Source organism: Notothenia coriiceps, unplaced genomic scaffold (assembly GCF_000735185.1).
Source record: "Notothenia coriiceps isolate Sejong01 unplaced genomic scaffold, NC01 NC01_scaffold00012620, whole genome shotgun sequence".
Classification (NCBI taxonomy): Eukaryota; Metazoa; Chordata; class Actinopteri; order Perciformes; family Nototheniidae; genus Notothenia; species Notothenia coriiceps.
Window position 1 is genome coordinate 823,881 of NW_011345321.1, and position 13,394 is coordinate 837,274.

General features: G+C 37.6%; 1 protein-coding gene across 1 annotated transcript in view; it reads left to right on the forward strand.

Annotated features, from left to right (window-relative positions):
• Window positions 1-13,394, forward strand: part of LOC104947532 (dedicator of cytokinesis protein 9-like) — a 50,868-nt gene that overhangs the window by 10,979 nt on the left and 26,495 nt on the right. The window contains exons 3-8 of the mRNA XM_010773579.1: window positions 2,890-2,979; window positions 5,170-5,252; window positions 6,305-6,374; window positions 8,325-8,420; window positions 9,142-9,276; window positions 12,022-12,196. Coding sequence (XP_010771881.1) covers window positions 2,890-2,979; window positions 5,170-5,252; window positions 6,305-6,374; window positions 8,325-8,420; window positions 9,142-9,276; window positions 12,022-12,196 — 649 coding nt within the window. The remainder of the gene's footprint in view (window positions 1-2,889; window positions 2,980-5,169; window positions 5,253-6,304; window positions 6,375-8,324; window positions 8,421-9,141; window positions 9,277-12,021; window positions 12,197-13,394) is intronic.

A 13,394-nucleotide genomic window follows, 5' to 3' on the forward strand; every position in this document is an offset into this window, starting at 1 on the left:
TATTCTTGTGTAAAACCTGTTTTTGGCTGCTCCTCAAGGACAGAATTTACAATCAGGTCCTCATCTTATCCCAGCTGGCACATTACGAGTCATGTGTTGTCAGGTACGGCTTTTGTGTGAGCCAGTATTTATATAATCTCCATCTGGTTTAGATTTGAACAGTTGTTGGCACAAGTCAGCTCTGTTCAGTGCTTTACCCGCAAGGTTTCTGGAGAAATTTGTTGAGGATTACCGGGGGATGGGGCCCTTCCTTCCCTCAGGTGTAAGGCCCATCCCCAGCTTAAATTCCACAAATCAGGATAATGTTATTTTTCCTTTACCTCAGCCATTACAGTTTATATGTCTTGAAAGGACAAAGCTGGTTATATTTTTTTTATATTTTGCTCCCAAATGCCACTTTGGCACTCCTTTTGCCCCACTATGTGGTGAATAATAACATTTGTATGAAAACGAACCAGCACATGTGACTGATGTGCTTAAGTACATGTACGCAAAGCTGCTAGCATGAGTGTTGACTCCTAATCTTTCTTTTAAAATGGTATTACATTTACTATTAATATAATATACGTAGTTTTTAGCAAACATTTCTCAAACTGTAGTTATATGTTTATTTCTTGGGACTACACTCGGCAACAGACTTGATGCATTAGTATTGATACCTAAGAATCTTCAGCAGTTGGAAAGTGTTTGTGGAATTGACTATAAATAAAGGAACACCGAGTGCAACGAGTAGCTCATGTTGTCTTCTCTTTTTTTTTTAAACAATAGGGGTTTATGGTACATAGAAATATGATTTTATTTTTGGAAAAGGTATTATTGATTTAGTTTATTAATGGGATTTGTTGATAATAAGAATCGACTACAACAATGTTGTAATTTAGGGTTTATTTAATCAGATAATCCCTCGGTTCTCCCGGTTGACCTGTAGCCCGATTAAATGCTTCCTTTGCCAACTTCCTGGCTCTCTCTTACCTCCATGCCTGTTTATTTCTGCTGCTTGGATTGTAAAGATTATCATCTCCCCTGCAGGAAACCTGGCTAGGTTAGAGGAAAGGGAGACGTCAGGTTTACACTCACAAGTTCGGTGTGGAATTTGTCGTAGTTGACACGACCAGCGCTGAGTCAAATACAAGGTCATTCGGAGGAAATACAAGGTCATTTATAGGGAGAGTGACACAACACTGAAATATTAGCATTTGAGTGTCCTTATAGATGAATATGCTGATTATTATCTTGAGTAGTCTTCATAAATGATGTGGTCTTTAAAATGTCAGAGAATGGTGAAAAATGTGCATTAAAGTCCAAAGACCAAAGTCAATTAGTTTGCCATAGTCTAAACAAAGAAAAGAGAGGTAGCAACAAACCCTCACCTTAAAGAAGCTCAAACAAGAGGTTTGGTGTTTTTTACTCTATTAAAATCTCTAAGAGATACTAATGTGAAAAATATTAGGTAAAAACTCACCGTAGTGTGTTAATAATCCTTACAATTACTTAAACTATGAGGTCTTGTGATAGAAGCTAGAAAGTTATAATGATAATATTTTTGATTATTCTTAAAAAATGTTTTATATCTCATCAACTTGATTTTCACAAGGGATCAATGGATTGAATTGATACTTTAAAGGTTTGGGATTATAAACACATTTGACTGATTGTGGCAGAAACTTGACTAATGTGTTTTTCTTTAATTGCGACACACACTACTATGTGGTCAAAGTACTTTCATTTGATTAAGTGTGTAGCAATTTGGACAGTAACCTTATGATATGGAATACTTCTACTCAAAGTGCTTCTCATTTCCATATAAATGTGTGGGGAAAAGATAATGGGGGTATTGTCTACATCCCTCTCAACCCAGAAAACACAGCTGACCGGTATTTGACTCGCACAAAGCCACAAACCCTTTTAACTCAGTCAGCTGAATGCTTCACTTAATGGTTGTATTCATATTTCACTCTTGCTTACAGGGATTATGTGTGGTCAAATGCACTTTATTTTTAAATTAATCCTCCTGCTAAGACCTCATGGTGATGATGTTGCACAAAGCGGTATTTTATTCAGTTTCACACTTGGCTAAAACTGGCCTTGTGGTTACACTGAGAGGGAGATTTACAGCTGAGATTTACTCAAGTTTGATTCGTTTGTTAGTCTTGGTTTGAGGCTCTAACTTATTTGTCTTGTTCTTGTTGCCCCTTGTTTGATGATGCCCACCTTATTATTTTTGGAGGCACCTGTAAGTTGACATCCACCTGGATCCATCTTTAATTATTTGTGTATACATTCACATTATTATTTGAACATTTGGCTTCTCTATGTTTTCTGTTTTCCCCATTAATTGTGGGGTTTCTTGGGAGTTTTTCCTTGTATGTTGCAAGGGTCTAAAGAAAGAGGGTGTCGTATGTACATACTGTAAAGCCCCCTTAGAAAAATGTCAAATTTGTGATATTAATATGAAAAAAAACAAGATAGATGTCTTGATTGTTTCTGCTGTTTGACTACAGTGCACTGTGGATCTGTTGGTCATTAGTAAGAGGCTTGAATAAAGCATTAGCAGTGCTGAGATGCTGATTGGTGCTGCTGTACAACAGTGGCAGAGAGCCAGACTCAGGGTGTGTCTGTGGCTCCTGGAGCTGAACAGTATGGACCAGCGTCCTGCCTCCCTCACACAGTGCCCCTTTGAACACTCAGAAAGCCATTTTTCAATCATACAATAATATTTAAAAGAACACCAAGATCAAATGTGTCCAGCTGAGACCATAAACTGTTATAAACTTTGTGTCCAGCTTGAGCAATGTCTTCCACATTTCGCTTTCATTCTTACCGTCATAGTTGTTGTAATTCGCCTGCTCTGTTTCTCTTATTGAAAGAAAACATTGTTTTGTTTTGCAGATTTCAATTTTGAGACGCCAAGGGAGAACCCTCTACCCTACGCTGCCGGAAAATGCAGAGCGGGAGGCCCAGAGTGTGTTCGTCCAGGAGGTAAGCTGATTTAAAGAACCTAAAAACACATTTACTTAATCAACTGCTTAGTGTGACTAATGGGGTCATATGTAAACAGAACCTTTGCCTGCCAGTTTCGTTATTTCACGTTAGAGATATCTGTGTTTTAGTTTTTGTTCTGGAAGAGCTCAGAGGGAAGAAAGTGAATCAATCTGGACTTGATTAAAAAAAAAAATGTTGAACAGTTTGGAAATGTACACTGTTAAGTCTGTATAATCTTGATGATTATGCCATATACTTTGTTCAGGTGTGTATTAACACAAATAAAAAAACACAAAGCATACATAAAAAGATTCACAAAATGAAGATCTATTATACACAAGACAATTGATTAAAAAATACTTCATGCACTACAACTGAATACAAAAGTATAGAAAATGTTTTCTTTTAAATACAGAGCATTAGAAAACTGGTATCAATAGGTGGAAAATCTATAAGAAATACATTAGGTAGTGGTTAGGAAAGTATATCACTCTCACGTAAACAACACAGACACACCGCTAACGAATCGTGACACTAATGTGACAGATCACCCAATTTGTTACCTAACATAAGCAGCAAGGTGGACATCACTGCTAATAAGGAAACCTCTTTATCAAGGTTCAAGGCTTTTATTGGTCATAAGAACATAGCTACAGTGTAGTTATGACAATGAAAATCTCAGGTCACAGGCTCCTCCAACATATTTCACCTAAACAAAGCATTCATCTAACTTTAAGTGTTCTGTAAATGGTATCTTAATTCATTGCAGATCATTGCAGGAGGTACTGTAACCAGACTATTACTGTGTTTCCTCAGTTATATCTAGCAGGGAGGTAGGAATGATAAGTGTAATTCATTTCTACAGTCCTAAAGTTTATCATCACTCCTGGTTATTGTCTGTCAGTGTTGGTTTACAATGCAGAACATTACTATTAAACAAAGGTTTTTAAAAACACACATTGACGCTTCTTTGTATGTTGGGTAACTTCATTGCAGTTGGACTGAAACAATGTTAATTCCAGCTAAAATTAGAAATCATGTCTACAAAACGGGAAATGTTTCTTCCTTTAAACATCACACTAGTTTAACATCCGGCCATGAACACTGCTTTTACTGTCTTTTCATGCCAGACACCAACTGGCAATTCACCTTCCAGGTTAGGGGTCAGGGTTTAGGCAGCATTGTCTGAAGTCATAAAGATACTAAAACTCCCGGTCAAGTGTTGTGTGACATCACCGGGACAGCTGTGTGGGTCAGCCCAGCAGGAGCCTCTCTGTTTCCGATCGCTGTCCTGATCAGGTTGCACTTGGTCTCCCTGTCAGGGTATTTCTTGTAAATGGCACTCATTTCTGCAGAACAGATACCAGAGAGCTGCTCCCATCACTGACTCTAACAATGAACAGATGTTTTCCAAGTAAAGGGAGATAGAGATACACTCCCTCCCAGTTTGTACTAATGGATGGTTTGACAGAGCGTGACCACTGACAGTACACTCCTTAAGAATTTCACTGCATAAAGGCTTTAACTGTTGATCAAAACAACCTATGTATTTTGAGTGTGCGTTCTTGGGATTCATAAAAACAACTGTAGGAAAATACTTTATACATTTATTTTTAAAGGCTTTATTTGTCATATTCACATTAGCTACATCAAGGTTTTGGCAATGAAAGTCTTCAGACTTAAACTCTTGCAACACACAATATATTTGACATAAAGGTAAAATACATCAAATAGTGCATTCAAAAAATAGTCGAATGGTTTAAGGAAGGGTTATTTGTCTGCCTACTGCTTTTTGTGGATCCAGAAGAAGCTGTGCAAAATCGTGAACATTTCCCTTCAAGTTTGAAAATAAATGATTAGCCGCTTTTAGCTTAGCAAACCAGAACATTTGACAGAGCTCTCTGCGGTTGAGCTGCATTGTGGGTTATGTCTTTCAGAGACATAAAGACGATACATATTTTTGATCTTTTGCATAATTTCATCATGCAGGGTCGTTTTTTAAGTCAGTATGCTTCAATCAAAGTGCAGGGCAGATGGTGGTCTAAAAATAGTCTAAAACCCCATCCTCACACAACACAAAGTAGTTATTTTGGCCCTGACGACTTAACAAAACCCTGATGTACAACTCTCCTGTGTATTTTACAGTATGTTATAATGGTCTGTAATGTGTTTCCATTGTCTCCTCAGTGCATTAAGACCTACAAATCTGACTGGCATGCTGTCAACTACAAGTATGAGGACTTTTCTGGAGACTTTCGTCAGCTTCCAAAGTAAGTCTGTGTTTGAAGAACCTCTGCATTTCTGTACAATATATTCAAGGAGATAGTTTTGTAGTGTGCCGAGGTATTCTTACGATGGCCAAGTAAGAACAGCTTCTGTATATAATGTATGCATGCCAGAGGTTTTTAAATAAAACACAAAGTCACGCATGTTTTTGTGTTTCATGTCACCTAGACAAACTGTCACCTTTTTGTTTCCTACTTTTGACAAAATGCTGTTGTGACCTAATTACAGGGAAACGCAGCGTGCAAATAATTCTTATTTCCCCACAACATAAGAGCGTTTCCTTTTTAATGATGCACTGGATAATTCCCGGCTACAGACAGTGTGGAAACCACCCTCATTGTCTTTAGATTGTGTCATCAGCTTCAGCCTCTTCCCTGAAGAATATCTGTTGTACTGCCAATGTGTTGGAATATGAGTTGACAATGACCTTATGATCTCGACACTGTCACTGCCGCCAAATGTCCTGTCACTGTAGTGAATCCGGGGAAGTTAAAACAATACCTGGATCGCCTGTTAAAAACCCCACAATATTTTGAATGTTATTCTTACCTTTAGCATATTTCCATTTTAACACTCCTGGAACTTGCTTTTGTGTCTATGCAGCCTTTTTTTTTTACACTCACAAATTTACAAATGTACTTAATCAAAGTAAACTACAAAATAATGAGAAACATTAGTCACACTACTTCAGGTCACATTTGCTAAACAGATTGAACTGAAAATAAAACGAGCAAGCAAAACTGCCATGCATATCCAAGTACTGCCAAATAAATGTGTCTTTTGAGAAGACTGTCTCTTTCCAAAGTGGTAAATTAAGAGCATATTTTCACGGTGTCAAGTAACTAACTAACTAACTAACTAACTAACTAACTAACTAACTAACTAACTAACTAACTAACCCAAGTGCAGTAGCATAGTGTGCAGTTACTTTACCCGTACATACAGTAGTAATCTATTATATTTCTTGACACTGTAGCTTCTGATTGTGTTAATAAATATTATACATGCCTGTTCATAATAATTCTTTATTTTACAGCAAAGTTTCCAGGCCTGACAAACTGGCTGTCCATGTCTTTGAGGTAGATGAAGATGTCGACAAAGATGAGGTGAGGCTGAGTTTATTTCTTTACAATGTCTAGATTTGTCGACCCTGAATTCCCCCAAAAATTCGACCTACAGCAGAGAGAGCTGATATTAGTGTATTTGCTCTCACATCTCTTAGTTAGAAACCCGGCCCAAAGGAAACACAGCACTTAGCTAAATATGTCTAATTCCAGTCGTCAGTTTTGCCTTTCCTGTTTTCATTACAGCTGTTAAAGAAGTAAGAGGCATATTTGGGTCTGAATTTAATGGGAGGAATTAAGTATAATCAGGCTTAAATACTTTTGCTGATTCACCATTCTCAAAATAGCTTTATTTAACACAGTTTCATTTTCTCAAGCCTCATTTGGATCATCTCACCCTCTTCTAGTTCATGTATGATGGAGTGGGTATTTAGTTATTCATACCTGTTAAATGAGTGTAGATTTCCTGAATTGAGTCTTCAAAGGTGATACAAAAGCTGTGGCTGAAATGTTATCTAACTATAAAGGTCCTTCACAAGATGTATGATGATTATCCTGACCCTCTCTCCTCACATAAAATGTCAAACTGCTCCTCCTATAGGCAACAAAATGTGCTCCAACCCCGGCTGAAATACTCTGTTTAAACACAGGGGCTCATGGGTTTTATAGAAAATTATGCTACGAAGTGTACTTTCTCTTCTAAACTGCGTGTTTGCTTAATGCAGCTGGGATTAAGGAAGGCTGGGCCTGGTGGTAACAGGTCAGGATTTGTCCTGCTCAGCCTCACAGTCAGCTTCACCTCTGACAGGACCTGACACGATCAAATCACTCCTCATTCCCTCAAGCCCTCTCTCTGGCCTCTACTCCTTCCAACAGGATTTATAAACTGGGAATTAGCTTGAAAAAACGTTTAAATACATCCTCTAAGATAATTGTTCTTTGTGGTGGTTCTTGGACCACATGCAACATTGGTTGTGAGATTTTGTTCATCTTCTCTTTGTCTGACTTGAGTTTAGTTTTCTTTTTTAGATGTTTCTAGTTTTCTGGAGTTCATAGAGAAAGAAACCAGTGATTCTGTCTAGACATTTACCTTTCCAGCTGCTTTTTAAATCACTCCACAAGGCACATGAAAATATTAGAATTCCTCCCAGCACTTTTAAATCCCATTTTACTTTAGTAGACTGAGGAAAAAGAAGAAGAAGAAGAAGTAGTGCTGGACCAGGATGTAGACATCTTGAAATGCAATCTTCTCTGTTTGTGAAATTCTCAGGAATACGGTTCTCTTACTGTCTTCTCTTAAAGCCAGGAAGTGTTACTGTAAATGACAGGGCTGATCCAAACCAGGACCGGGCTTCTTCCTTCATTACCCTCCTAATTGGTTTATTTTTACAGATCACTATAGCCGTCGGATCTTAGAAGCTTTGTTATTTTGTCGTGTGTGATCTCATGCTCCCCTCCTTTTGAGTGTGAGATGATTTGTTCCGTGTGTCATAGATCTGCTGTGAAGACAGAGATATTTATTTAGTTTAACAGTCGTAGTTTGTTTAATGTGCGTCTGCGTGCTTGTTTGCACTGAGATGGACCTACAGCTTGTTCTGCTCTGTGTCAGCTCAAACCACAACATCAAGGGGTTTTCTCCAAAATGAGGCGAGGCTTTGGCAGCGTGTGTTAAAAGCATGTTCAATCTGATGTCAATATATGAGGATCTACTGAAAGAATATCTGTAATAACTCACATTCTGCTTCAAGCAAAACCATCATTTTTATATGAATGTGCTTTCTCTGCTTTTTGGTAATTTATTGGAAACAGGGGACAAGTTTGTGTTGATAAAAGTATTAAGACTTGTTCCAAAATGGAAAAAATGTGAACTACATGTGTACATTTGTGGAGAGGACAGAATATGATAAGCAAGTTTCAATGATACACTCAATGGCTTTTTTTCCTTGCAGTATGAGTGTGTATTTCATTGTCTTGTGTCTTTGTCCCCTGCAGGATACGGCCTCCCTAGGATCCCAGAAAGGCGGGTTTTCCAAACATGGCTGGCTGTACAAAGGAAACATGAACAGTGCCATCAGCGTCACCATGAGGGTGAGACACAGGATTTTCAATTTAAACCATTAGTCAATTAGTTGAATATTTTATCTAAGGAAAAATAAAAATGGCACCTTAAAATGTGTGGATTTGGTTTTCTTTGTGTTATATTATGACAAACAAAATAGCTTTGGATTTTGGAGGTTTATAGATGTCTCATTTGTGATGGTAAGATGTGATGAGAAGTTCTGACGTTTTATATACAAGACAATTCCAGAAATAATTGACACATTTATCTATAATAAAAATAAGCTGCAGCGACAATGCTTTAATTGGAAAAAGTTTGTGTTTTATGTGTATTTAAATTAATAAAAAGAAAAATGTGACATGTATGTTAACATTGATGTGTTTGCAGTGAAAGTTATCTTAACTTAAATATCACCCATTATCATTATTACTAATTATACATAAAAAACATTATCATCTCATTATTTTAGTTATAATTTCCATCACATGTTTTTCCCTAAATCCATTTTGTTTATATATTTCACAGTCACAATTTTGCTTCAAAAGCTTTTTCTCTCAGTACAGCATGCATTACCCCCTACCTCTAAATCCATCAATATTTGTTGCCTTTTTACAGGAAGGCTTATTATTCCTGGCAGCTTACACTTATACTGTATAAAGAGTAGAAGACTTGAGATTGTTTTGACCAAAACATTGCTTTTTTTTTCTCCAATAAATGGAAGTTGAATGGTATTTCCTTTTTCTGTTCCAGTCATTCAAGAGGAGGTATTTCCATCTTACTCAGCTCGGGGACGGCTCTTATAATTTAAACTTCTACAAAGATGAGAAGATCTCCAAAGAGCCCAAAGGAACCATCTTCTTGGACTCCTGTATGGGTGTGGTTCAGGTACGCTCTGAAATATTTCTCTGTGGCACAAAGGAAGTACATTTTTAACTGTAGTTAAATTGGATGACCTACTTTACCAAACGGGATATCCTGTGGCCTGGTCCCTCATGGATATTAAAACACCATTTACAGGAAATAAACTGAAATACGGATATACCAACTTCCTCTTCACAATTCTTCTCTGAGCATATTTTCCGACTTGTAGTGTAACATGTAAACTATAAAAGGTGAAAGTTGAACATACATTTCTCTGCTGCTGCTGTTGCTCACTTCCCTGAAACCGGAGCTCTCCTTCCCAAGGTTATTCTTTACTGCTGACTCTCACATTGTAAAACAAGGTGAATGCTGATGTCTCACTTCCGTGCACTTTCCATCAGCCCCTCAATCGATTCCATGTGCAGATATCTCGGTGCAGGCCAAGACTCACTGGGTGCATTATCACCTGTCTATCAGCTCAATAGATGGAGAGCAGCTGATTGTTCTGAAGAGGCACTCAGCTGGCATCTATCAAATATTATTTGAGTGTATTTCCAGGACTGTCTGATTCCTATCAGTGGATGGGAATAGCTATCAGGCCAATGTCTACAAGGAGGAGAGATTTACTCTAAATGTTTGAATGCTTTTTCTATATTTTTTGGAGGCACCTCCTGATTTAATTGGGCTAGGCTGGAAACATTAGAGGATTACATTGCCGCTTTTCTGTGCCATTTATATACATTTTTAAGAAAAGGCCAGAAAATACAGAACATTTTTGTATGTCTTTATATTATCACAAAAAACATTACTTTAAACACAATACGAATAATATTAGATTTATTGCTACAAAATAAATTGGTTATACTCTGCTAATGAAAACTAGAAATAAAGTTCATAATCATATACAAAAAGGAAATTAAAAAGGAAATGTGTTCAGAAAGGGTGTACACGACATGTACGGTACATATCATAAAAAAACAAACCTGTGGATTATGTCTCGTGGTTTTAAGTCAAATTAAGTAGATGCTTAGAGTATGTTGCGATTCACTTGCTTATACGCTGATACAGAACTGTACTGTATTCAATAAACCAGTCTGTTGGGGATTCATTTTCTGCAGTGATTTAGCAGCATTCACTGCACAGCCTCCTGTGTAACACAGACAGTTGATGAGCTTTCTGCTCTGTTAAAGTCACAAACATCATGCAACTGGTACTCAACCAGCAGTGACTGTGTAGATGCAGATGTTAAACTCTGCAGCTGTAATGGCCTGTGCAGTGACGTCATACTGAGCCTGAAGCTGCTCCATGCCCTTTGTAAAGATGCCAACATATGCTCAAACGCACAAAGCATTTCCCACATATTAATGAGGTCTCGGAGGGCAGTCCCTGTAGGTTAACAAGGAGCAAAACGCGCTTAAAACGTCAATGTTGAGGATTTAAACCTTCATTTTTCCTATTTTTTCTTTCCTTAGAACACAGATGCTAATAATATCATAAAAAATGACTTTCGTTTTGTTGTCCACTCGTTTCCCCGAGGATGTGTGCAGCTGTTTTGTCTAGGAAACAGAGACCAGTCCTCCTACTTATCAGACTGTTTATCAAGAGTCCAGTTTGATTCCCCCTCTCCATGACTCGGCCTGTCTGCCTCCCTATCACTCCCCCTCTGTTCAGCCAGCAACAGTGATAACCAAAGCATAACAATCCACTGAGTGCTCACAGTAATGAGCTGACTTCTATGGTCAGCTAAAGATTTACTGAATTCATTTTTTAATAAAACGCACTATCATGGACACACTGTAGCTGAATCAGCAGTTATAGGTAACAAATGGGACATAAAAGCCTGAATGGGCCGGTGACATCATTGAGGTCATAGTCCCGCTGCAGATCCAGCTCGTTTTCTCTGCTGTGGTCCTGGCAGAGAGGGAGGTTTTGTTAAGCAGATGGAAATAATCTGTTCCTCCCTCCCTCACATTGTCCATGAGCTTTTTGTGGCAGTTCAATTAAAACTGTAGTTAGCCTCCCACTTCTTTTCAAAACAGTGACTCACATTTTATAAATGTTTGGAGCCAAACGGTCTCAGTATATTGTTTTTGTTTAGCAGGCTCAAACTGCATTATACAAGGAAGTATGAGGGTAGAATTAAAATGAGACAGGCTATGATTTAGATCGTAAACGTTAGATTGTATGTACTGCCTTCTGATGAGCCGACAGTTGTTAGATGTTGGCTTTGGATAGTGAGATAAAAGACTGCAATATCCACACTTGGGTATTTATTTATTTTTTATGTAGCCAGGCAGAGGGCATTACGTTTTTGGCTTATCCACCCTTGCTTGTGAATGCGATATCTCAGGAACGCGTTGAGGGAATTTCCTCACAAAGGTCCATTTCAAAGGTCACGGTCAATGTAACCTTACATCATGTTTTTGGCCATATCTCAATAATTCATAGGCTCATTATAAGAAAATCACACAATTATCTAGGATCAAAGATGAAGTGATGACATTTCCAGTTGGACAGACATGGATATAAAGGGCACTTTGGATCGTTGGTGGCGGCATATAACTTTGGGGTGGTTATTGTAGTTATTATAGTTTAGTTTAAACTCAACAAAGTAAATCAATCATTACAAATCAGGTACTTATATATGGCAAACATGAATGCTGCTACCTTTACGGCATAAAAAATATGAATTATGTTGTATCTTAAGTTTAACTGTTTTATTTAAATATTTCTTAACACCCCCTTTGTCTCTTCTTTCTGTGGCTGCAGAACACCAAGGTTCGACGGTTTGCTTTCGAGCTGAAGATGCAGGATAAGAGCACCTACCTGCTGGCCTCGGAAAGCGAGGCAGAGATGGAGGACTGGATCAACCTGCTCAACAAGATCCTGCACAGCAGCTTTGAGATCGCCATGGCAGAGAAGAGGAATGGAGACATTCATGATGGTGTGTTTGTCTGTCTGTTCATATTTTTACAGTGTCTGAAAGAACACAAATATAAAATTGAATATCATTTTTTGTTAGTCAAAATATTATCCAGTTCATGATAAGGAATATTATGTGTTTTCAAAGTCTTGTAAAAATATCTGTGGTTTAATTATGAAATAGTTTTTTGCAGACTAAAATATGTCAAACATAAGCAGTCTGTGTGCTGACGCTAGCAGAATGATGAGAATAATATAAGAGTTTTTCTTCTTTAAGTTTTTGGTCATAGTTTAGACAACTTTATCACTTCTGTACTTTTAATTTGAAATGCGAAGGCTTCAGTGATAATGAATTGCTTAGTCAATCAACCAAAAATGTTAACTAAAACTATTTTGACAATTAATTAATTTCTTTGAGTACATTTTTAAGAAAATAAGGTCCAGTTCATACTTCTTGAAATTGACTGGTTTCCTGAATCTTCTGACGGTAAACTGAATATATTTGAGTTTTTTATTGCTTGTTGGAAAAAACACGACATTTAAATATCTCAGCTTGGGCTTTGGTAAAATGTGATGGACATCTTCCACATATTTGTTATATACAACACATTAATTAAGAAAAATAGGATAATCCATAATGAAAATAACCATGTTTCAGACCTAAAAATGTGATAACTTTACTAATGCTGTTTAATTTGAGTAGTTACAGTGTTCCTATATTGTACACAAAGCTTCTAAAATGCAAATACCCTCAGTTATTATATCCTAAATAATAATCATAGATATTGAAAATCCATTTAACGCATTCATCACTATCAGTATATTTATTCTGGGATACTGTACCTGAGGATCATTCTCATCAACATCCACTCACTTCTCGCGGCTCACTTCTCCTCTACCTCTCCCTGCCCTGCAGTGATGTGATACCAGACCACCCAGACTTTTACTCACCTCCTGTCTCATAGGAGGCTTAGCCGTGGAGGAAAAAGGCTGAATGCTTTTGAACAAAACGGCCCACTAATCTTCCCTAACTCCTCAGCTTTTATTAATCACACTGCGCATCAGAGAAAACACAATTCTTCTTGAGGTGATCTCCGAGCTTTCATAAATGTACCTTTGAGACCTGCTGTATCTCCATCTCAATCCTACTGATTCAGGTGCAGCTGAATTACTGTTTACTGAACTTTCTCGTCAGAAAGTGATTAAGCAGGATTTAAAAA